The following is a 25958-nucleotide window of genomic DNA, read 5'->3' as shown; positions in this document are numbered from 1 at the left end:
AAGAACATATTATGGTATGTTGAGAAAAACAGTGGTTGAATTTTTGTTTATTTTATTTTGAGGGAGACTCCAACCAGTGCTTTGGGGCTCTTGTGTTTACTCCTGACAATAATTAGTCAACCAGTCTGGTAAGTCATTCCACGTCCAAGGATATGATATTGTTAGAACACTACTGAACTACCAAAACATCTTCATCAGTGGTCAGGGAAGACATGGTCTTTAAGTTTACTTGAAACCAAAGTATAATTAGATTTTAACACACTTATAATAGTTTTCTGAACTTCAAGCAGAGAACAACAATCTGAGGTCTTTTTTTGAATATATGTTTTTGGTATCTGGATGCAAAAGAACCTAAAGATGGATGATAGAGAAATGGAAATTAACTGGTATGAGACACAAATATGTTTTTCAAAAATACTATTAAAAATCAAAGTAGGAGAAAAAAGCTCAAAGATAGGCTTCTAGCCTCTAATTAATGTGCTGACTTTTTAGAAGAGAGGAAGTCTGTAATTTAAAACTCAAGCAGGGCAAAGGAGTAGCCTATGACAAGAAGAGATAGGAGATTTACAAGTAATCTTTGATTCCCATTTTGTATCACAAAATTAATCAATCAGATAAAAATTGATAGAAAATTGAGGTTATGGGGAAGGGAAATGAACACACACATACAAAAATACATCACTACCACCATCAGGAACAATAACAATACCAGTAGCCTGACATAATGAATGAATGGTTGGAACAAGACAGGTAGGGTGATACACAAAACTCATTTGCCTGGAACTGAGAGGTGTTAGGACAAAAGTTCAAATGGATCTGAAAAACACAAAAGTTTGACCATTTTCATAGTCAATGTTTTTTGAAGAGAAATACAATAGATTTGGAAGAACAGGGATTAAGTCCCATTACAATTCATCTGAATAGAAGCTCTAAATCACAGCTTCCTTAGAAAATGCCATAGGCAACCCAAGGGACAGAGTTTGATGTCGTATCCCCCAATAAACAAACACATAATCTCTCTGGTGGTCTTCCTCTTTACCACCCATGCCATGTTTCAAGTTCACTCATATAGAAAACACATGGAAACCATTTGTTCAGCCTTGCCAGCTTTGTCAGCTTTTGCTGAGAAGAAACCCCCATTGTGCAGTACCTGGCCACTGTGGTTGTAGCTGGCTGTTGGATGGGGAAGATGTTGCCTCCTCGGAGGTGAAGTCCTATTTTGTCTCCAGGAAGCACCAAATTTATTTTTTCTTTCCTCCAGTTCAATTGGGCTCCCTGGTGCAAGCAGACAAGGCAAACACTGAAAAAATAGCTGACTCATATCCACCTCTTGTTCATGTGCTCAGTTATTCACATTTCTCTCCTTTCCCCACCCAATTGAACTTGTCTAATAAATAAAGTGAGCAGAAAATTAAAAATAATGGGTTTTGCAAGAGCTGGGAGACTGAGAACATTTTAGTTATAATGAGACTATTAATGAGACTATTAGAGAAATGCCATAGCTATTAATTATTCATGTAACAAGTAATCTAACACCTGATCAATGCCAAATTGTCCATTGGTCCTGCCAATATTCATTAATATATCTAAGTCGTTATCTTGTTGCTAACAATGTATATAGAATTTTTCTATTATGTCAAGATTTATATTAAGTCACCTAGGCTCACTTTATAAATTAATTGATGAATTTTCAGAAGATGCTATATAAATACTGCTTACTCATAGAGAAATGTGCTTAGTGCATGCCTTATAGTTGAAGCTTTGGACTCAGGGAGTTTAAGATAAGTCAAAGATACTCACACTCTCATAATCATACCAGATAGCATCAGGTATATATGCCTCCACAGACTCTGCACCCTGCAATCAAAGTATGATATTGTACTTCACAACTTGGCTTTGAAAGGTGATAAAACGAATGTCTCAGTAGTTATTAAGGACTGTTTTTAACCACTTAACATTTAACTGTTTACAATATAATTTTCTAGCAAACTCAGATCTTTATATAACACCATATATAAAGGTCAATTCAAAATGAATTAAAGACCTTGATATCAAACCTGAAACTATAAGATATGTAGAAGAAGACATTGGTGAGACAATCCATGACATTGAAACCAAAGGCATTTTTAAAAAGGAAACATCATTCTCCAAACAAGTAGAAGAGGAGGTAAACAAATGGGACTACATTAAACTGAGAAGCTTCTATACCTCAAAGAAATAGTGACTCAGGGGCCGGTGAGGTGGCGCTAGAGGTAAGGTGTCTGCCTTGCAAGCGCTAGCCAAGGAAGAACCACAGTTCGATCCCTGGCGTCCCATATGGTCCCCCCCAAACCAGGGACAATTTCCGAGCTCTTAGCCAGGAATAACCCCTGAGCATCAAACAGGTGTGGCCAAAAAGCCAAAAAAAAAAAAAAAAAGAAAGAAAAAAGAAATAGTGACTCGGATACAAAAGTTACCCACAGAATGGGGGAAACTATCAACCCAATAGCCATCAGGTAAGGGGTAATCCATCTAAGATATACAAAGTACTGACAGAACAAAAGAAAATATATACCTAACCCCATCAATAAATGGGGAGATAAAATGGACAAACATTTCCAAAGAGAAGAAATACAGATGGCCAAAAGGCACATTAAAAAATGCTCTACTTGGGGCTGGCGAGGTGGTGCTAGAGGTAAGGTGTCTGCCATGCAAGCGCTAGCCAAGGAAAGACCCTGGTTTGATCCCCCAGTGTCCCATATGGTCCCCCCAAGCCAGGGGCAATTTCTGAGCGCTTAGTCAGGAGCATCAAATGGGTGTGCCCTCCCCCCCCAAAAAATGCTCTACTTCACTAATAATTCACTAATAATCAGGGAGATGCAAATTAAAACAACAATAAGATATCATCTCATGCCACAGAGACTGATACACAACACAAAGAACAAGAACCAGTGCTGGTGTAGATGTGAGGAGATAGGAACTCTTATTCACTGCTGGTGGGAACACTGTCTAGTCCAATCTTTCTGGAAAAATATATGGATATTCCTCTAAAATCTGTAAATTAAGCTACCATATGATCCAATAATATATACCCATAGGAACACAAAAACACAACACAAAAAGGCTTTCTGCACATCTATATTCATTGTGGTGCTATTTACAATTGCCGGAATTTGGAAACAACCCAGGTGTTGACAACAGATGAGTGGCTAAAGAAATTGTGGTACATCTACACAACGGAATACTATGTAGCTATTAGGAAAAAAGAAGTCATGAAATTTGCCTATACGTGGATGGACATGGAGACTATAATAATGAGTGAAGTGAGTCAGAAAAAGAGAGATAGACACAGAATAGTCTTACTTATCTGTGAGATTTAAGAAAAATAAAAGATAGTACGGTAATAATATCCAGAGACAATAGAGATGAGGGCTTGAAGAACCAGACCACTATGACCATGATAATTGGAAATTATAAGTCTGGACAAGAACTAAGTTCTGAAAAGAGATAAAGTGATAGACATGATGCACCTTCAGCAACAATATTGAAAACCACAGGGTCTAAAAGAGAGGGGGGTGAGAGAGAGGGATAGAGATAAGATGTCTGCTCCAGAAACAGGTGGGTGGGGGAGAGAGAAAGAGAGAGAGAGGAGAGAAAAGAGAATGGGAGAGAAAAAGAGAGAGAGGAAGAGAGAGAAAGACTTGGACATTAGTAGCAAGAAATGTGCACTGATGAAGGGTGTCAGATATTGTATGACTGAAAATCAATTATGAACAACTTTGTAAATGTGAAAAACAACTGTACAACTGTATTATGACCAACCTTGTAACCACAGTGTTTAAATAATTTAATTTAAAATAATTCAAATTTCTACCAGTGGGGGGCAGGGAGAAAATACTATAGAGCATCAGCTATCCAGCTTCACAATCCCAAAACACTCTCTTCAAGGATGGTGCTGTCTCAGATCAAATAAATGGTTTTGGGACAAAGAGAAGAGCAATGTTTGTAGGCAGGGGGCATAATGGGTACAGCAAGAATGAAAGCTGCGACCAGTGTGTCTTGAGGGGAGTACACTTGCCTCTTGTAGCACAGGTGTGATGAGGAGACCAGGACCCCATAAGAACTGCTGGTGTATATCCCAAGTATTGTTGTCATTATAGAATCTGAAAGTTGGAGAGATGTTCATTGAGATGCAGCCTATGTATTCGCAACAACTCCCCACAAATTCTCTGAAAGATGCAGGGTGCTTGCCTGAGGAAACTCTTCCCAAATTACTCTAACATCAATTCAAACTCCATCTCCTTTCTCCTGTAGACAAGACTCATACCCATCAATCTGTAGACCCTTTGATTCTTCCCCCAGGTTGGAAAGAAGTTGCTTTTCCAGTACATATGCAATGCAGTAATTTTAGATGGGAACTTAACTTACTACTTCCCCCTGTAAATTTATAGATATAAACAATATATTTTTAAAACTTCATTGTACTAAGGAAAAAATGAAAGCTATTTCCCCCTCATCTCACAAAGGTAGCATATAATGTACAATTTTTTTCTCTTTTAGGCTATCTGCCTTTTTACAGGAATTACAGGAGATGGCCAATTTTTGCCTTAAGTAACAAATCCATAAGAATTTTGCAGTTATATGTCAGAGGGCCCAGCAACTACAAATAAAAAAAATTCTTAAGTGTCCTTAAGATATTTGTTGACTGGAAATAATTGTTCTGAAACTCATTTCTCAGTCTCCTTATTATATGTAAATGACAGACTTGTCCCTAAAATTTGAATATCGAGTATATAATGTAGGAGAGATTCAAGCTATTGAATCTTTTAAATTAATAATAAATAATGACTACAGTGATTTGTCTAAAAGAGAATTAGATGATGGCAGAACAAAGAATAGACCTAAAGTTCTATAAATTTGGGAATACTTTTATTCTCCAAAGAGAATAGACTAAAAAGTAGAAATATTAATACATTCTTAGCATACTAAGATATCAATATCTTTGCAAATACCAACTGGAGGCCAGAGTTTTATATGTATTCCCATATATAATGGGTAACTATCTTAATCTTTGCTCTACTGTTTATTAATAATCAATACCACCCACTGGTGTTGACAAAATTCCTTGGGTTTGGTGAACTTACTCATGTACAAGGGGCCTCGCCACTGTGTCTCCCCGGGTATGTGCATGATAGAAGAGAGTGTAGAGGTAGGGCAGTAGGGTATAGCGAATGTTCAGGTAATGCCTGGAGGAATTCACCAGCAGAGAGGTAGGTCCAAAATAGGCAGGATCCTGGTCCTGAAGGGAAACAATGGTTTATAAATAAAACCTGGTTATTGATGATAATAATAATAATAATAATAATAATAATAATAAAAGATCCACCTGGAGAGTTCCAGAACCCATTCATCACAGCCCAGACTTTTCTTCCTGAGTGACCATGGTTAACTCCCAGCAGATCAGTTGAGCAAAAGCCCATCACTTCCTCAAGCAAGTATCTATTCTTCTTCACCCTGTATCTTTTTTTTGGAGGGGGATACACCCGGTGACGCTCAAGGATTACTCCTGGCTGTGCACTCAGAAATCACTCCTGGCTTGGGGGACCATATGGGATGCAGGGAGATCGAACCGCGGTCCGTCCTTGTCTAGCTCTGTGCAAGGCAGATTCCTTACAGTCCCATCTTCACCCTGTATCTTATCCTATTTCACTCACACCTTAGGGTGCTTTTATTAGGAGGCTGCCAGAGGCATCACTTTAAAAGTATTTCATTATATTATTATTATTATTATTTAAATATGAGCAATGAAGTTAATATACACAGAAGCTAAATAATCTTCCTGACCCACCATCCTTGGGAGGCAGTAGGATCTGGGACAGTAGCTGTGTGAATGAAGAAGCTGAGGTTCTGGTTTACTACAAAGAGCAGCAAGTATTAGTATCCATAGGGAGCTAGATCCACAAATACCCTCCTTGTAAGGTGAATCTAGCTGAAATCCTAAACAAAGGTGTTCCCCTGACTTCCTCCTCCCAATAACCTCTTCCTTTGATATGTAAAAGCCACCTGGATTACAGAACCTTCCACCACTCTGGTGGATTTGGTTCTAGAGAATGAAGAGAGACTAGATCTGGCTTTGGTGGCACAGAGAGAGCATATGGCAGAGAGAGACCATGAGGCAAAAAGCAGACTAACTGATAAATCTTGTGCTGACTGGCTTGGTATTATTTCTCCACCTCTACCATGCGTCATCAGACCTGTCCACCTAAGGGTTAGAAACAAGGTATCTGGGGCAGTCTCACCAATTCGTGAACTTTTTATTTTACAATATCTTGTCAAGGACACAGGCAGAATCTAGTCCAAATACATGCCACATTCATTTTGATTATATTTCTTAGGGGACTCGCCTTGAAACCTTGGCCATTGTGATTCCTGGAAAATGGATAAAAGGCTCCCAGCTGCATCCAGCGCCTACAAAGTTCTTCAGTGGTATCCATTGCAAAGCCACATATGTCAGCTCCTACCTGGAAGGACACACAAATGTGCTCAAATCCTGATCACAGCCTGAAATTCTAATGGTGAACTAGCAAATGGCCTTTGCTGACCTCTTCCTAAGGTCCTAAGTGGCTTATATGAAGTGCTCAAAAGTGAATTATAGCATTTGTTCACTCTGTTCCACTGAGTAGATTGGCATTGAATAGATTACTTAACTTTTCTTTGCCTCAGTTTTCTCTTTTTATTAAAGTGGCCATAATAAGCTAAGTAGGGTCTTAGTGAGATAATGTAAACAATGTTTAATGGAAAGTAGTTATAAATACTGATGATATGTATTATTTTTGGAGGGGACAAACTGGTGGTCCTCAAGGCTCAGTACTTAGGGATCACTCTTGGTGAGACTGAAATAACCATATGGGATTCCAGGGATTGAAATCAGATCAGCCACTTGCAAGGCAAGAATTTTATCCATCGTATTATCGCTTCCATTCCTAGTATTACTACTTTGCCCACACCACTATAGAAATTAATATTCTAAATGTCAAGCCTTCATAGACACTCCCCTATTAAAATAGGACTCCGTCCCCTTCTGGCTAATAGATTCTCAAAACTTGATTCCAAGCCACCATTCCCACAGCATTGTCCACTCCACTTGTAAACTCAACCCTTAGAATCACATCAGTTGAGCACTCTTAGTGCTTGTGCTCATGTTGATTTCTAAACTTCAATATGTTTTATTTTGTAAATTGTGCCAAAGCCTCTTGAATGCAGGCAACATCATATACTTCCCGCTCTGAGTGCAGGATTCAGAGATGTATTCAGTTTATGAAATTATCCACTATATATGTAAGGACTTGAACATATTATTACAATATACTTCAATAGAAATTGGGTGAGACCATTTTCCAGGTTATACTTTTATCTTTATAAAGAAGCCCAAAAGAGAATGTTATGGGAGTAGAGCTATGTGCTCAGCTCTCAAAGGAGCATGTGCTCTCAAACTAAAATCCCTGGGACATGAAGGGTAGGAAAGGGAAAACTTTTGATTTGGATAGATTCTAGAATGGGACTTACTGGGTGATTTTTGAAAGGGCTTAGAATATGGACTCACCATTGGGATACCAAAAAGGTTGAATTCAAGCATGCCAGCTATGGACCACCGGAGGTCATCCCAGGTAGCTGCATTGTCTCCTAACCAGTGGCCTGCAAATTTACCAGATCCCGCAAAGGTCGAGCGGGTTAGCACAAAGCCCCTCTTATTAGGGAATACATGCTTGGCAGCTCTAGAAAGAAAAAAGGAGAGACTTCAGAGGTCATTGGCCACATCGGTGTGTTTCAGCTCTGGGGAGAAATACACAACAGCCAGTGAATATCTGCTTCTTTGCCTCTACTTCTCTCCCAGAAGTTTCTTCTTGGGACAAAATCACACCACTATGTTTATGTTGTGCTTTATTATATTTGAAGACATCTTATAGACATCATTAACTTCATAATGTCAAAATTTTTCAAAAGCTGCTTTGAAAAGCTAGTTACCTAAATTTTTGAAATTTTTGAAACAAAGATGAAATTTAACATTTTAACATAGATGTACATAACATTGGTTTCTTATAGAAAGTCATCTCAAATATTCACAAAATCTTTACAAACTACTTTTTAAATTAAGATTCATTTAAGTGCTCATTCAAAGCATTCAAAATGCTTTGGTTATACAGTTGCTATAAGATGAGATATTAAAGTAATATATGTATCTATGTACTTTTATTAGTAAATATAAATATGAATCATCTGCATTTTTAATTTGAAAACCTATTCACATATTTTTCATTTTGGGGTTACATCTGGCAGTGCTCTGGACTTATCCTGGTTCTACATTCAGGTATCACTCCTGGTAGAATTTGGGATGGTGCTGGGGATGGAATCTACTAAGCTGCTTTCAAGGCAAGTACTCCGCTTGTTGTACTATTAGAACAGTCCATATATTATTAAAAGTCTTTGTTCTATAATTTTCCAATAAAATTTAAGAAGGCTGGAATTACATCCATGACTGTGGCACTAACTACTTGGAACGTGGGTATGACTGTTTTGTTGTTACAGAAACAGGGTATAATTATCAGTATATTTTCCTCCCTATAGAATTGATCCACGCACAGATGTAGATACAGAACAGTAACAATGCTGAGACATTATATAAGAACCCAAAGCACATGATATTTGAAAGTTACTCAATCCTTCATGCATTATGCCCCAAAAGAAAATAAGTGGGTTCTAGACTTATGTAGTAATAAGCCTGAGTTCTGACTATAACTTTTTAAATCCTGGACCTTATTCAAGCTACTTCTCTTTCTTTCTAAAGCCTTTCATTCATTGTTTCATTTTGTGCTTTCTAAAATATATACTGGACTCCTTATCTATGTACCAGGTAGTTTCTTTCTTTGTTTAATATCACTAGCACTGCTATCTGGCAGCATTCTGCATACGAGTGTGCAGCATCTAGCCAGACTAAATCACTGGGTCCCATGCAAGGAATACCATAGTAACTGTTGTCTTACTCTACTGTGGCGATTGCCATGGAGTAGCCATAAAGGTTGTGGACATCATACTGCTTGCCCCAGTGTTGCACTGCATCCATACAGAGAGTTTTGCTGAACAAGAAGCCATCCAGGACTCCTGAAACAAAGGAGAGAAATCAGACCATCAGAGACTCAGAAGCAGATTGTGTGATGGTTCAAAGATCATTACAGAATTATAAAAAGGTCTCATGTTGAGCTGACTCTGAAAGTGACCATCATATCTAAGATTTAAAAAGTTTTATAATTATTATTTAGCTCACATGTAAGGTGGTTTCTCTGACTAACGTAAGCATATTCTCACTCCTGGGCACTCAGGTGACTGCAGAAAGGCAGTTGGAAACAAGGGTTTCAAGTTGACTGTTGGTGTGATCTCTCTCAATTCTTTAAACAGAGCTAAGTGAAGTGACTCAATGATAGCAATAGTGACTGTAAGTGTGTATTACGAGTTCACTCCTCTTTAATGACAAAATGTGTAATAAAGGATTTAATTAAATGCTCTTTCATTCACCTACATTTATTGTTCCATTGAATCTCACTGGTTCAAGTACAAATTAGACACATGTTAATCCTGCCAATCCATGAGCAAGGTATGTGTTTCCATTTCCGTGTGTCCTCTCTTATTTCTTGGAGCAGGGCTTTATAGTTTTCTTTGTATAGGTTCTTCACGTCTTTGGTCAAGTTGACTCCAAGATATTTGAGTTTGTGTGGCACTATTGTGAATGGGATTGCCTTCCTGACTTCCATCTCTTCCCTATCATTATTCGTGTATAAAAAGGCCATTAATTTCTGTAGGTTGATTTTGTAGCCTGCCACCTTGCTATATTAATCTATTGTTTCTAGAAGCTTTAATAATTACATAGTTTCAATAGTTACATTAATATAGGATTAGTATTTCTAATGTCATTTAACTGCTATCTGTCTCTCTTTCCTTCTCTAAAAAAGAATAGTTTCTATAGTTCAAAGAGAGAGAGTAAGGTGTTGAAATATGTAGTTAAGTCATTTGATCCCAACCTTTCCTAGTTTTCTATTTTCCTTTATAAGAAGCTATAATCCTAGTTGCTCATTGATCAAAATTCATTGATTTTTATATTGTGTGATTTGGGGATGCACTGAAAAGTACTCAGGACTTGGGCCTGAGAGATAGCGTGGAGGTAGGGCATTTGCCTTGCATGCAGAAGGACAGTGGTTCGAATCCCAGCATCCCATATGGTCTCCAAGTCTGCCAGGAGTGATTTCTGAGCATAAAGCCAGGAGAAACCCTTGAGCACTGCCGGTGTAACTCAAAAACCAAAAAAAAAAAAAAGTACTCAGGACTTATTCCTAACTCTGCACCCAAGGATCATTCCTAATGAGGCTCAGGAAATCATATGGAGTGTTGCGGTTCAAACCCAGGTTGGCCGGGCATGTATGTCAGTACCTTGTCTGCTATACTATTTCCTCAGCCCTCAAGATTCATTTCTTAATAATGACATAGCAGCTCATCTGTGATCTTTTAGCTAAAAAGCTTTACAAAGTTTTTTTTAACTAAAATAAATGATATTATTGCCTAATTACAGAGAGTTGTCACAATTAAATCAGAGCTCACAAACATCATATTCATTAACTTTACCTTGAAAGTTGTATGCTCTGCTTATTTTTCATCTTATAGCTCATGTCTGTTTTTTATAATCTTAAAATTATGAGATGGATCCTCATCTAAAAACTAATTATCTGGTCTGTCTGAGAAATCTTGGCCTCAAAGTTAATACATTGAGAGTCATATAAACTAGCCACTCGCCTTTGTCTTCTGCATCATATCTTCTCAGAAATAATTTGAACTCTAGATTAAAAGGACTATATTACCCATTTTGAATGTATGACACATAAAGGAATACATGAAGTATTTTAATTATCCCTATGTTTGTGCATACATTGTTACATTTCTCTTTCTCTGTGTCCAGTTAGAAGCAAAATTACTGGTCTGTTTTCTCATTTTTGTTATCATTAATATAAAGCACCAAATATGCCTTGCCACAAAGACTTACTGGGTGTAAATGGGGGGTAATTTAGATTGCTTTTGGAACATCCTGTAACTGAACCATCCACAAAGCTGGCAACTTCATTCATATCCTACAAGACAGAGAAAAAAATCATTATGAAAATGCATTGTGCTATACGGGTGGCATCATTTTTATGTTAAGAATAAAAGAAATGGGGGCCAGAGAGATAGCATGGAGGTAGGGCATGTGCTTTGCACACAGAAGGATAGTGGTTCGAATACTGGCATCCTATATGGTCCCCTGAGCATGCCAGGAGTGATTTCTGAGCGTAGAGCCAGGAGTAGCCCCTAAACGCTGCTGGGTGTGACCCAAAAACCAAAAGAAAAAAAAAAAGAATAAAAGAAATAATCCTAGACATTTCCGTTTAAAATAAATTCTGTGTACATGGAAAAAGCAATTGTTCTGATCTTTTTTTACCCACTGAAGAGTTCATGCTGAAGTTACTTAAAATTTCTTTGAAATTATTTCCTTATAGTTATTAAAAATGAAAAATTTCCAAATATATAAGATGGAAAATGTTTCAAATTATTATGTGCATATATTATTTTTATATTTTCTTCATAGATAAAGAAAGTTGTCAACACTCATAAATACATATTCACATTCATAAAAATGTCAGGACAAGCTTGTGCTAATATCTATGCAATTCAGAATCCTGGGAAGATGCTAAGCAAAGTCCTGATGGTAAACATCTTTGATTGTTTAATATCATTTTAGAGGACTTTTGCTTTCAACATTTTAGATCCTTGGAGCATTTGAATATTCTACATTTCTCATATTAAGAATAATACTCTAATTCTATAGCTTCCTGTATGGTACTGGATAGTTTCTGCTTGCATTTGTTTTTATTTAATCTAAAAGGAGGCATTTGTCCACATATTGCCAGGGTATTTTCAGACATCTGGGGACTTTGGTTCTAAATAGTTGATTCCACACATGCAAATAAAAGAATCCTTAACTTTATTATTACTTCATTATATTTTATATTTATTATATTTTCATTACTTTATACTTACTTTAGCTTATTCATTTATAAAAAAGAACGTAAAATTTGGGTAAAAGAGGATTTGAGTTTACTTCCAGATCTAATAATGTTATTTGAACTCTAAGTTAAGTGTTACAGTAAATAGTTAAAATAAGAAGAGAGCAGATACTATGTATGTATTATTTTTATTCTTGATTTTTTACTCCTCCGTCTTCTTATGATTTTATAGTACAGTTACACACAGTCTGTATTCAGTCACCTAAAAAATTAAAATATTAGGGACTCACGATCCAGATTCCATCAAACTCCACTTCTTTATGGAAACGCACAAATTCATTTGTCCACCAAACAGCACACTGAGGATTAGTATAATCAGGAAACACAGTTTTTCCAGGCCAGACCTGTAGTAGAGAAAGAAAACAAGTTATCAAATTAAATTGACTAAGTAGAGTGTGGTCACTTTCCTTGAATGCAGAAAACCTAGGTTTGATTTTCCACACTCCATATGGTCTCCTAAAAACCTCCAGGAGTATCCCCTGGTACAGACTTAAGAGTATGCCCTAAGCATTACTGGGTAGAGTTCAAAAGCAAATAAGTAAAAATTACAAATTAATTGATTATAAATTAAGACAATAGCCTTCTAACTAAACTCAAAGAACCATCAAGTTGCTGAATCATTCTAATTAGACAGGTCTCTGAGCTAGCATCTCTGGTGCCTTCTCAGGATGAAGGTTGGCTAAGTTTCCACCATTTAAGACAGGTGGCACCTCACCCACACCCAACTTCCTCTGGCATATTAAAGTTCCAGATCCACAACTCTATGACTAATCTTGAAGAGATACCAAGAAGCTAATTTGTTAGGTAGATCAGTAACAAGACTTGGATCTCTGATGCCTTCTCAGGATAGGAGTAGGCTCAGACCCAGCCCTGTCAAAAGGCACCATATCTCACCCACACCAAACATTCTTGGGCATATAAATGGCCGGGCTTTTTAGACCCACAACTAGTCTCAAAGAGATGTCAAGCCACTGAATTATCCCTACTCCACAGTTCCCAAAGTGTGAGGCATCATATGTGGCCATGCAATACCTCCAAATTTCACAATATTGATGGTCCAGTAATGGGACAGCAAATTAGATAGGAAAGCTGTGTAGAATTCCAACTAAACTCAACAAGCAAAAGCAATAACACAGAAGGCATCAGTTAGCACAAAACAGCTCAGTAAATCCTCATACAATGACTTTAATAACACCACTGTGAGATATAACAATTTTAACAGGTTTCTTTTACTGAACTAATTATTTGATGATTTATTTGTCATTTATTATAACATGCAATATAAATTATTTTGTGCCTGCTATGGGTACAGAGCTGGGAGGAGGTTATGGAAAACTGGGGACATTGGTGGAGAAAGGTCATACTGGTGGTGGGACTGGTATTGGAATATTGAATGCCTGAAACAACTGAATTATTATAGCAACTTTGTATAACAGTGTTTAAATAAAGGGTCAACATAAAATTAGAGTAGTATTCAATGATATTCATAATATTTTTATGGCTATGGAAACCCAGGTTCAGGTCTTTTTTAATGAGGAAAGTTAAATATTCCAAATTTGTAGACTAATTGTGATTAGGAAAATACTATTATATTAACATTATTTATATTATTGTACATTATATATCTATATTATTATTTACATTGTTTTTTATGTGAAGTCCTTGCTAATGTTCCAAACTGGGTTACTCCTCTCTACTCTAGTGTTGGGTGGTAAATCAAAGAATGTATTGAACACATTTAAAGAGATTCAGCACAAGTTGTGAGTGCTGACTTCTAGTTGTTTCCTCCATATTTTCATATTAGTTTCCTCTCAGACATGAGACAGTAGAGATAGCAGAGACCTTATAAATAAACCAGCATATAACATAATCATAGAAATAAATGATACATGAAATTTGTGAAAATAGTATCCATATTGTCAAGTACTACAAAAGAATGAAGTGAGCCATGGAATTAAAATAAGCCATTGAGTTTGCCAGTGTGGGCAGACTGAGTGTCATTTGTGTCAGGATCATGGGATCATGTGGGCAGAAAACACACTGCAGGCAGATGGAAGGAGCATGCAGGAAGAAGTGAATATTTAGGATATGGGCTGTTGCTTCCAGAGACAATGCAAAAAAAATGTTAAAAAAAAAGGATAGTTAATAGGTATTTAGGAGAAAAGGGACAAAGGGAAAGTTTATCCCCAAATTATGTAAGGCACCTAAAAATGTAAAACAAAAATAATTTTACACAAACATACACAGTAACAGCCCCCTCTGCCATTCCACAACTTCCCCCTTTGACTTACCTCCCCAATAAGTGGAGATCCATCAGAAGCTTCCACCCATATCTTCATCTCTGAGCCTCTGTCATATGGACCATAGGGATTACTTTGAGAAGAGTTGTTAGAGATGGCTGGATCCTAAAAAGACAGAAGGAGGGACAGTGAATTACCTTGCTATAAGTCAGAAGTATGGAAAAGCTATTTTGAATTGGTGGGCAAAGAAGGGGTAAGTAGATATGGCACATACCACAATAATGATCAACTTTTGTCCGTTACTGTGTAACTTCTTAGCAAAATTAGGAAAGTCTTTATATTGTACTGGATTATAAGTAAAGTCCTTCCTTTGGTCCATATAATCAATATCAGCATGTTGCACATCCTAAAAAAATATAAACATCCACAAGTTAGTACATAGGTATTTTGTTGTTAAAATGAGTCAGATAAATTATCATTGTGATTATTCCTGATAACAACTGATTCTATATGGAACTTCCAAGAGATCTCTTCTTTTGTTTTCTTAATTTTATTTGAGGTGCCATAAAATAGAACAGGATTAATGATAGGATATTTTGCAACCTTCCAACACCACACCCTCTACCAGAATGTCAACGTCCCTCCTGTCCTTTTAATCCATCCCTGACTACGTGCTTCTTTCCCTATAATAATTTCAAAAACAAGTGGTCTGTTTTTACCTAGAACTTGGCCTCACCCAGGAATCATAAGCCTACTCCATTATTGGCATCATCCAATTTTGACTTGACAATGGACATTAAAAACCAATCTCTTTGCTACCTAAAAACAATTAATTTTTAAAAATAATTAATACTATCAAATATATTTATATATTCAAGTGTGATAGAAAACATACTTAATATGTTCAAAGCCTTGAATTCAATACTCTTTATTGCCAGGTGTTGTCCTGGTGTCCCCTCCACCCAAAAAAAAAAAACCTAAATCCTAGCATATCCTAGATAAAAATGGAGATGGGACTATCTCTTCCACATGTTTAATTTGTACTATTTTCTTATACTTCAAGTCTTCTTTGGGATGTATTATTTTCAACATTTATCTTATTAAAATTTATAAATTTATCTTATTAACATTATGAATCTCACAACAAAATTGGCTCCTGCTCTAGGACCTCAATGTATGCCACCATGGAAATGAAGTAGTTAAAGGAAGAAAACTATTCTTAAAAATATTTAAAAAGCATAGACTTTTTGCTTTGCCCATTTGCATCTCTTAACAAATTCTTGCCCCCTTTTTTGGCAATTGACACATTAAATTCATTAATTCAAAGCACAAGAAATATTTATTTCATGTACATCATTTTCCTTAAACAATGAAAGCAATGGCTGAAGAATTAATAATGAATTATGAAAAATGAAGCAAATACAATAAGCTGAGGATAAGTTTTCTAATATAATATGGTATGGGGCAGGAGTGACAGTGTAGTGAGTAGAGAATATGAGTTACATGTGGCTGACCCAAGTTCAATCTGGGCATTCCATCAGATCCATGAGTCCACCAGGGGTGATCCCTGAATGCAGAGCCAGGAGAGGCCCCTGCATACTGCCAGGTATTATAATCATGATAAAAATTTATAATAACAAAAACACATATTGCCTCCATCTCATAATTATGACCTTTACATATTATTTCCTATTAAAATAAATTTGTTTCTGGGAGGATGGTTGGTCCAGCAAAATTGTCTGATTTTTTTGCCTATGTATATGTGATTCAAGGAGAGAAATTATAAACTAGGAGATTCTTTTATATATATAAAACTATATTAAGTATATAAATACATATATAAGTGTGTGTATATTATATATATAAACTAGGAGATTCTGATAGGGCTGTAGGGTAGCAGAGAATTCTGGGGCTGTAGGGTAGCAGAGAATTCCTAAGGCCATACTCACATAAGGAATCTGGGCTGCCCGATTTCTGTTCACAACTTCTGTCATGTTATCTAGGGTTTCATAATCATAACGGCTGAGATGAAATCCAAGAGACCAGTAAGGAGGAAGGGCTGGCCGTCCAATGAACTGAAAGACAGTCAACAAATATTCTACTTCAATAAAACTTTCTCCAAATCTTGGCTGGAGAGTACAAAACATGCTCCCTTTTCTGAGCATACTAGTTAATTCATGTCAGAACATTGTTCTGGTTTTTTGTTTGTTTGTTTTTTGTTTTTGTGTCACACCCGGCAGCACTCAGGGGTTACTCCTGGCTCTATGCTCAGAATTGCTCCTGGCAGGCTCGGGGGACCATATGGGATGCCAGGATTCAAACCACCATCCTTCTGCATGCAAGGCAAACACCCTACCTCCATGCTATCTCTCCGGCCCTGTTTTGTTTTCTTAACTGCTTTATAAATCATCTCTGAGATGGTCCATTCAAAATCCCACAGATATACTAATAGGAAAATTTTGTGAGCTCCATTGCTTATTAGATTTACCTTTTTCTATGCTGTTTACTATTCCCTTGCTAGAACCATGACAACATAAAATTACCTCTAGATACTCTTGAACAACTTGCTCTGGAGTGTCCCCCAGGAACACATAGAAGTCAAAAATTCCTCCAATGGTTCTGTAAGTGATGGCTGGCGCAGGCTGGAGGGTAACATCTTGAAAGATTTAAAATGGGGAAGGGATAGAACAAAGTTAGAATTTATCCTAGAATAATAATTATGAAAAGCTAGACTAAAGGGTCACCACTTATCTGAATTTGAATAAATTTAATCCAACACTCAACAATATTCATCTGTGAGGTATTTATTGCTGATTATTACAGTCTCACAGAGCCCTAGAGATCCCATCATGGGAGGAGATAGATCCTCACCATTGGTGCTGCATTATATTATCTCCCATGACAGGAAACAGGATTCTACCAAAATGCATTGGTTCAGAATAGGTTATTATGGCATCAAAATTATTTTAAGTTAAAGTTTCTTGAGTTTCTGGAATTCATATAAACCTGAAAGCAGTATTTCCAAATAACTTGATCATTGAATAAATCTCTCTTTCCCAAGAGAACTCTATTTCTGAGAAAAAGAATTGATACCATATCAAATAGCTGTATTTACAAGTAGGTTTCACCCAATTTTTCTCCCTTCAGGATCATTTCCTTCCAAGTTATTAATTTTCCCCAACAATGTCCATTCTGTATCTTATCTATTCCTATAAACCATGTACTACCAAAACTGCCAATATCCCTCTCTCTTTTACTAGCAGGAATGTCTAACTACTCTTCTCCAAAGCTCTTATATGTATGCATGTTGCTCCTGAAAATAAATTGTTTTTTCTCTCGTTAATTTGCCTTGTCGGTTTTTTTTTTCGGGCCTCTGTGTATTGACCTTCTAATGTAGAAGGAACTTGAGTTTATCTGATATTTATATCTACAGAACATGCTGTCTCTGTCCGCATAACTTTTCACAGTGCCAAGAAAAAAAAACAACTAGAGAGAGTGAGATGTAGCCTTTGGGAAAACTATATGGATATTCCTCAAAAAACTAGAAATTGAGCTTCCATAAGATCCAAAAATACCACCCTTAATGATTTACTTTAGTAACCCATAATACCATTTAGTAAAGTCCTCTACATTCCTATTTTGTCGCGAGCTATTTACAATAGCCAGAATCTGGAAACAACTCAAGTCACAGATGAGTGACTAAGGAAATTGGTACATCAGCACAATGGAATACAATGCAGCATTTAAGGAAAATGAAGTCATGAAATTTGTTTATAAAGAATGAACGTGGAGATTATTATGCTGAGTGAAATGAGTCAGAGAGAGAGAGGAACAAACATAGAATAATCTTACTCATTTGTGGTATATAAGAAAAACAAAAGACAGTGAGATGATATACATAGACAAGAGAGATAAGGATCAGGAGGACCAGCCCATGATAGGAAGGTTGCCACAGTTAAGTAGTGTAGATAAAGTAGTTAAAGTAGTGTCTACTATGACAATAATAGTTGGAATTGATCACTTTGGACAAGAACTGGGTGCAGAAAGAGGATAAAGTGATATGCATGACACTCCTTCATTAACAATAATGCAAACTGTGGTGTCAAAAAGGAAAGAGGAGAGAGAAAGTGAGTGGGTGAGAAAAAAACAAAGTGCCTGCCCAGAGACAGGCAGGGATGGGGGCATCAGTGGTAGGAAAAGTGCACTGGTGAAGAGAGGTGTACATTCTATGACTGAAACTGAACTATAAACAATGTTGTAACTAGGTACTTAAATAAAGCAATAAATAATAAAATTCAGTAAAAATAGATAAATTTTAAATGATATGAAGGTGGCTTAAAATAAAGAGTTCATGCATGCACTTGAATGCTAGAAATGTTTGCTCTCAATTTCTATGCTTCTCTTACTAGAGGCCCAATATAGTTTGTGAACCATACCAGATATTTTGAGCACAGATCTAGTTCTTTGCATCTCAATGAAAAAGAGGATCCATGTCCTATGCTCAACATAAACCCAGAGAGATTGTAGTAATTTATTTCTGATTCACTGATACCTGATTCATTGCCACTTTGATCTGTTATTGCTGGTTCAGTAAGAAAACTAAGATTCATTGGTATAGTCTACTTTCAGTAGCAGCAGGCTAACTTACACATAGATCATGTGATTAAAATATTCAAAGATGTATATCTAGCCACTTTTTAAATACCTTAACATATTATCTTAAGTAATTTGATCATACTCTGCATGACCCTAGTACTCTATTTTGCCTTGCTCACCTTGAAAGTTTGAAACATAGGATTTACTGTTAAGTTCTAGCTCCTTGGTTAGGCTCAACATCTGTCAACATGATCTACAACTGATTCCAAGAAATCACTTGTTTTCTACCAGTGTCTTAATCTATCCCTTTACTGAATTAAAGTCAAAAGAATAAAAGCACATTAGTAAAAAAATTTACTCAGAATAATTTTAGGAATACATTATCTGATCTTCTATACTATGAATTCAGCCAACAAAGGAAATCAGACTTAAAATCATAAGCCTGGCAAGAGATGCCTATTACAGGAGAAGATAATGAAGAACCAAGAACAGGAAGTCAAAAAGCATTAAACACACACACACACACACACACACACACACACACACACACACACACACTGGGGCCAGAGTGGTGGTGTAAGCAATAAAGCATTTGCCTTACACACGTTAACCTAGGAGAGATCACAGTTTGATCCCCTGACATTCTATATGGTCCCCCAAGCTAGGAACAATTTCTGAGCAGATAGTCAGAAGTAACCCCTGAGGGTTACACACCAGGTGTGGCTCCAAAACTGAAAACAAAACAAAACAAAAATAGACACTTAGGTTTAATCACTCCTATAAAACTCCATTCCTTTTTCCTTATTGCTGCATAAAATAAACTATAAATCACTGTGAATTTTTCTACACATATCCCCCTCATTCTTTACCCATGGCATTGCTGTTCATCAGAAACACTCCAAAGGACAATCCACTTGCATCTTCTAGGCACAAGAAGAATGTCTGTACACCATACAGGTTAGTTTCATCCTGCAGAAAAATAATTTAAAAATTAAAAGTATAAGGTCTTCTTGTCTAAACTCTACATAGTCAGAAATGACTTATAAAATTATAAGGCATCCTTAGAACTTATGTTCAAAGAAACGTGACATTATTTTTAAATTCAAGATTTGTTTTTGACTGACATGAGTCAAATAACGTGGTGTTCTTTAACAGAATGAATTCATGATAACCAGTTCTCTAATAGAAATGTTAACCCTTGTGATATCTGTTAAGATGTGGGAAAACAGAATCTTAAAATTGTTCAAAAGAGGAGTTATTTCAAAGAGGCTTGACTTAACCTTGGTCAACAGGCTTGACTTTGCTAAAACTGCAAAGTCTTTATATCAGTCAGAGAATTTTCTAATATGCAGCTAGAAACTAGATAACTGATTTCTAATAGGTCTGTGGTAGGCCTAGCAAAGCCTTCAAACTGTTGCCATTCAAACTTAAGGAAGGTTTGTGAGCTTTTGAGAAACCATTTTCAATTCAGACTATACCCTGACCCAGTTCAAATGGAATCCCTGGATATGGAGGCAGGAATGCATAATTTGCTCAGTTTCCCTAGTCTCCACAATATGTTGTCACATGTGAGAATCACTGCTCTCTAATGACAATTCTCAAACTTTGTTGTGCAGACAAATTGCAATGTACATAAATCAGTTGATAAAAGAGTGAGCTGAGAATCCAGGCAGAGCACTCTGAAAATCAAAGATTCAAGGCTGCTATATACTCAATTGACCTAATCATCCATTAATCCTGCATAATCAAAAAGTTGCTGAACAAAACCTATCAAGGTTATTATTGAACCTATAAATTATTTCTCCTTTTGATTACTAGTCAAAGACATGCAAAAACGAAAGAAAGATCAAAGATAAAAAAATGGTATTTTTTATTCTTGCATTGTTCTAAATGTTCTTTATAAACATAATGATTAAAATAAAAGAGAACTTTGTGAATGTGTTACCCATTTTGCTGAGAGTCCTGTTAAGTTGGTAATTTGTGAGGGTCAGTCCCCCCCAAATGGAGATCATAACATATTGCAAACAGCATGATTTTAATTAAGTTTAATTTAATTCAGTTTAATTTAATTTCAGTTTCTAAACTATTAATAATGTTTAGTAATTATTAGAAATGTGTTTTGTTTGGGGGCCACACCCGATGATGCTCAGAGGTTACTCCTGGCTATGCACTCAGAAATCGCTCCTGGCTGGGGGGCCATATTGGACACTATAGGGATCTAACTGAGGTCCTTCCTGAGTCAGCCACATGCAAGGCAAACGCCCTACTGCTGAGCTATTGCTCAGACCCAATTATTAGTAATGTTTAGTAATTCTGCAATTACTTGAGAATTATGATGCAAAGAAGTTAGTATTTAAAGAGTAAGAAAAGTAAAGAAAGAGTAAATAGGTAAGGTACTTGTACTGCATGTAACTCACCTGGGTATGATTCCAAAACTGTACATGATACACCCAAACAACTCTAAGATTTATCCCTGAACTCAGAACCAGGAGTAATTTCTGAAAACTCCCAGGTATGGCCAACCCAACCCAAAATAAAGACCATGTACTATGTGACAGATTTCTTAAGGCCCTATACATATCAATTTGTTTAATTTACATCATAACCTATGGGATAAGCATATTGACTTATTTTTCAGATGTGTAAAGACAGAAGATCACTTGGCAAGAACCATAAAACTAATTTGGATCAATAACAAAATACAGGCATAAATGGTCTTAACCTAGAATGTTTCCTTAACCATAATAGTACTATTCTGTTAGGAATAATTCTTGAGAATGGACTGAGCTGGTCAGTGGTGAGAGACCATCCTAAATGCCTACCCCATTGGGAGTTGTGTCTCTGGCAAAGAGAGTCCAGGTCTTCCAATTCATATCATGTCGGTACTGTCGGTGCACATGTTCTCCCAGACCATACAAATTGGCACTTGGCAGTCGCATAGAGAACTGTAAGAACTGATCAGCAAAGAAGAGTGGCCCAATGCTTGAATTCACACTAGATGCACATGCAAAATAGGGACAATAAAAAGAATAGAAAGAACATAGTGCTTAGAAAGAAGTTCTTAATGCTATACTTCTGTTTGACCATCCCACTATTTTCTCAAAAAGTTTTCTATGGATACAAGAGATCAGAACTTCTTTAAATTAAATACCATACTGCAAATTTCTTAATTAGTCCCCTGACATTCTATCACATGATCATATCACTATTCCTATTATATAGTAGTTATTCCATAAATAGTAATAAGTGGAGAGAAGATTAGAAAGATGGACTAGAGAAAGAATAAAAAAGAGTAAAAATGGACAAACCAGGAAGAAAGAGGAAGGAGGGCAAGAAAAAAAAATACACATTAATAGGTGGGGTCTGGCCACCAACCATGTGTAGGTCACCATCAAAAAAATTACTGAAATGCATCCCTTTTCAGATTTGCCTCCCTTCCCCAGAAGATTCCCATTGTTTAAAAACCTCAAATAGGTTTTTTAAGACTTACAGAACATGTTGATTGTTCTTTCTGATCACTTGGATGCCAAAGGGCTGCTGGGAGACCGTCACATCATAGAGCAAGTTAGAGGCAGCATTTTCTTTGAAGGGTTTCACATGTTCATGAGGTACTTCAAATCTTTTCTTGTCTGCATCTGTTAGCTGTCCAGAGAAAAAGTAAAAATTGAAAACCTCTCTATCTCCAATATAGAAGACTCCCCCACGGCCTCCCAATTTCTCAGCTAGTGGTACTGGAATTTGGGCACAGATTCAGTCCACAATATGCCTGAAGAGCATGTACCCTTTATATCACTGATACCCAGCCCTTACCTCTTTGGCCTCAATTAGTCTCAAAGTGGGTCTGCTGGAAGGGGTGACCACCACAATATTTTAAACTCATCAATCACCTCTGCACTATTAAAGATATTTGAGAGGATATCACACTAACAAAAGCTTAGATCCCTTCCCCAACCATCCCTTCTTTTAATGTGCATCAAAGAAAATGAACATAAAGTCCACACCAACCTTGAAGTGGAAGCGGCGTGCTGTCTGATATTCTGCTGTGAGGAGAATGTTGCTCACACTGTTTCCAAACATGGATGGAGTAGATAAACTCCGCAAGTGTGCAGTGAAACCTAAAGAGAGAGTGAAAAGTTTTTTTGTCTGTTTGTTTTATTTAGAGCTAACTACCAATTCACCAGCAGTATCTACAAAATATTCAGCTTTTGATTAAAGGGGTTGGCAAACAACTTAATTCTCCAAAAGAAAGGAGTGGCAGATGAAGATATCATCATTCACACATACTACCTTTGAGTCAGTTCAGAATCAATGTTCAGGCATCTCTTCTACAAAATCTGATGGAAAACTTCCCCAAATGCCTAACTCCTTTGCTCCCACTCAAACAAAGGTATTATATGACAGTCTATGCCTTCTCAGATCTCAGTATGTCTATGGCTGTTCTCCCTGTCCAGTTATTTTCAAGCTACATCACAGCTGCTCATTTGCACTGATGCTATTTCCCTTGTTACATATGAGCCAGGTCAGAGTCAAGATTGTCCTGGAAAAAGCCATCAAGACAAGAGCCTCTGGAGGAAAGGAAGTCTCTCCTCTGAAGCTAACAGCCTCTCTAGAGATGTCACCTCAACAAAAGTTCATCAATTATTCTACACAATACTTGAAGATTGACAAGGGGGGCAGAAAGAGATGTTCAGTCCAGGAATCCTGACATTGACTAACTTTCATAAAATGTTTATAAACTGACAATTATTTTTATTTCTTAAAATTTCATTCTTGTTCCTAGAAAGAGGACATAAGCTAAAGTACATGTTTTGCTTACACCTGAGCCTGGTTCAATCCTTGATACCACATGATCCTCAGGCACTATCACGAATAACCCTGGAGGGCCTCTGCATACAACCAGGTGTTTCAGTAATCCCTGGAACTTCAGGGTCCAAGCAGCACTATATCCTGAAGCTCTCACATTGAACTACTAACCTGATTAGACCAAAATAACCAGGACTACCTTTTCCCAGCCTCCTGAATGCTATTTTGGAATATAATTAAAATTCTTATTTAAAAATGGGCACCTGACTGACACCACAACTAAGTCGAGATTGAAATGAAAATAGTCCCCTTCTCACACATAATTTGGGAGAAGCAATTAGCTTAAATATAAAAAGGTGGGGCCGGAGAGATAGAATGGAGGCAGGGCATTTGCCTTGCATGCAGAGGACAGTGGTTAGAATCCTGGCATCCCATGTGGTGCCCCGAGCCTGCCAGGAGCGATTTCTGAGCGTAGAGCCAGGAGTAACCCCAGCACACTGCCAGGTATGACCCCCCCCCAAAAAAAAAAAGGTACAAAGAGCACTTTCTTCTTAATTGTGGGAAAATCTCAATGACTCTAAACTGTCAAATGTAATAAGCAAAGAAACAGAGAAATAATATAATTAATAAACAAAATCAAAATTGGTCAATGTTATAAAGTCATTTCAGACTCTAATGAGTTCAACTCTCTTTGAAAGCTATAAACACAGAAACCAAAAAGACTATGATGTTTGCACAAATTATCAAAGGCACAGAGATCTAGAACCAGGAAGAGAACACATCTCTGAAGTCCCAAGAGGTGACTTTTCTCTTGACACCAAATAGACTCCAGCTTTTCTTGAAGTGCCATGACCAGTTTCCAACAATAGCAGACACCTGACTATGCCCAGCTTTCCCTAGAAACTTCTGTGGCTCTCCTCTATGTATCCAGGCTCCTGATTCCTGCACCTGGGTCTTACCTGTATCGGTTTTTCTCACAGGGCCTTCCATCTGATAGCCATGATTCTTAGAATAGTAGCACCAAGGAACTTTTATGTGTCCTTCTGGGTTCCAGCAGCAACCACGCTGAATACAGACAGCCTGAAATGAGAGATTAGTTAAAGAAACTCATGAGTTATTAGACTCTGCTTATAAACTAAACTCATTGTTTACAAATACAACTTAATGGTAAAATGTATTAACCTCATTTTATGAATAAGAAAACTGATACTTGAAAAAATTATGCTATACCACTCATGCAGTGTTTGTACTCAAAACTAATGGTTTTTAGGTCAATAAGCTTTCTTGTTACTATTATTTTATATAATTATATAGGGATTTTAAACAATTCCATATCTGTCAGTACAATAAAATTGATAAGTTTATATTCTAAAATGTCATAGTAGTAGCACCAGTTACCCTAACTTACAAATGGAGTTTTGTTTATAATTGTTGGAGTTTAAAATAAATTATGCTTACCTATAAACTTTGAAATTAAACAATCTACATTGAAAGTAAAATGTATAGTGCACATATATGTGTGATATACATGTTCTATATTGCCATAGACCTGAGTTTCTATCTACATATATTTTATACATATATACATATAATAAATTGACATTGACATATATTCAGATAGAGTCTCTCAACTCCTACCAAGGTAGACTGCAATTCTTCTTTGAAAACTTAAAAGACTGTAGCTCTTATTTATGAATAGGTGTCCAGAGGCCTTACACCACAATTTAGAACAGAATCAAATGGAGATTGAAATAAAAACAATTGCTTTTTAACAAATAATTTGGAAGCAACAGTCAGGTTAAGTACAAAAAAAAAAAATCACTCCTCTTGAGTGTGGTCAAGTCCAGTATCTCTAAACTCTATAGACTGTAACTTAGTAACTCTATAGAATGTTGTAAAAATAATATGGCCTTGCAGATTAGATTACAGAATAATCATGTCTCTTTTGCCTGCTCACTTTCTCTCTTCTCTCTCTCTCTCTCTCTCTCTCTCTCTCTCTCTCTCTCTCTCTCTCTCTCTCTCTCTCTCTCTCTCTCTCTCTCTCTCTCCCCCTCCCTCCCTCCCTCCCTCCCTCTCTCCCTCCCTCCCTCCCCTTGGTGGGCCACACCCGTGACACTCAGGGGTTACTCCTGGCTATGCGCTCAGAAATCGCTCCTGGTTTGGAAGACCATATGGGACGCCAGGAGATTGAACCTTG

At 36.9% G+C, this 25958-nt stretch overlaps 1 protein-coding gene across 1 annotated transcript in view; it reads right to left on the bottom strand.

The window, feature by feature from the left end:
• The window catches only part of MGAM (maltase-glucoamylase), a 166137-nt gene that overhangs the window by 131436 nt on the left and 8743 nt on the right, over positions 1 to 25958 (bottom strand). Inside the window, 18 exon segments of the mRNA XM_049784114.1 lie at positions 1151 to 1275; positions 1801 to 1857; positions 4058 to 4142; positions 5124 to 5278; positions 6384 to 6500; positions 7583 to 7754; positions 9021 to 9138; positions 11066 to 11150; positions 12353 to 12466; positions 14414 to 14527; positions 14637 to 14768; positions 16312 to 16437; positions 16906 to 17018; positions 19828 to 19927; positions 21781 to 21952; positions 22449 to 22600; positions 22964 to 23073; positions 24721 to 24841. Coding sequence (XP_049640071.1) covers positions 1151 to 1275; positions 1801 to 1857; positions 4058 to 4142; positions 5124 to 5278; positions 6384 to 6500; positions 7583 to 7754; positions 9021 to 9138; positions 11066 to 11150; positions 12353 to 12466; positions 14414 to 14527; positions 14637 to 14768; positions 16312 to 16437; positions 16906 to 17018; positions 19828 to 19927; positions 21781 to 21952; positions 22449 to 22600; positions 22964 to 23073; positions 24721 to 24841 — 2168 coding nt within the window.

The sequence above is a fragment of the Suncus etruscus genome, chromosome 1 (genome assembly GCF_024139225.1).
Source record: "Suncus etruscus isolate mSunEtr1 chromosome 1, mSunEtr1.pri.cur, whole genome shotgun sequence".
Taxonomy (NCBI): Eukaryota; Metazoa; Chordata; class Mammalia; order Eulipotyphla; family Soricidae; genus Suncus; species Suncus etruscus.
Note: the sequence above shows the minus strand (reverse complement) of the source record. Positions and strands in the feature narration are given on the sequence as shown.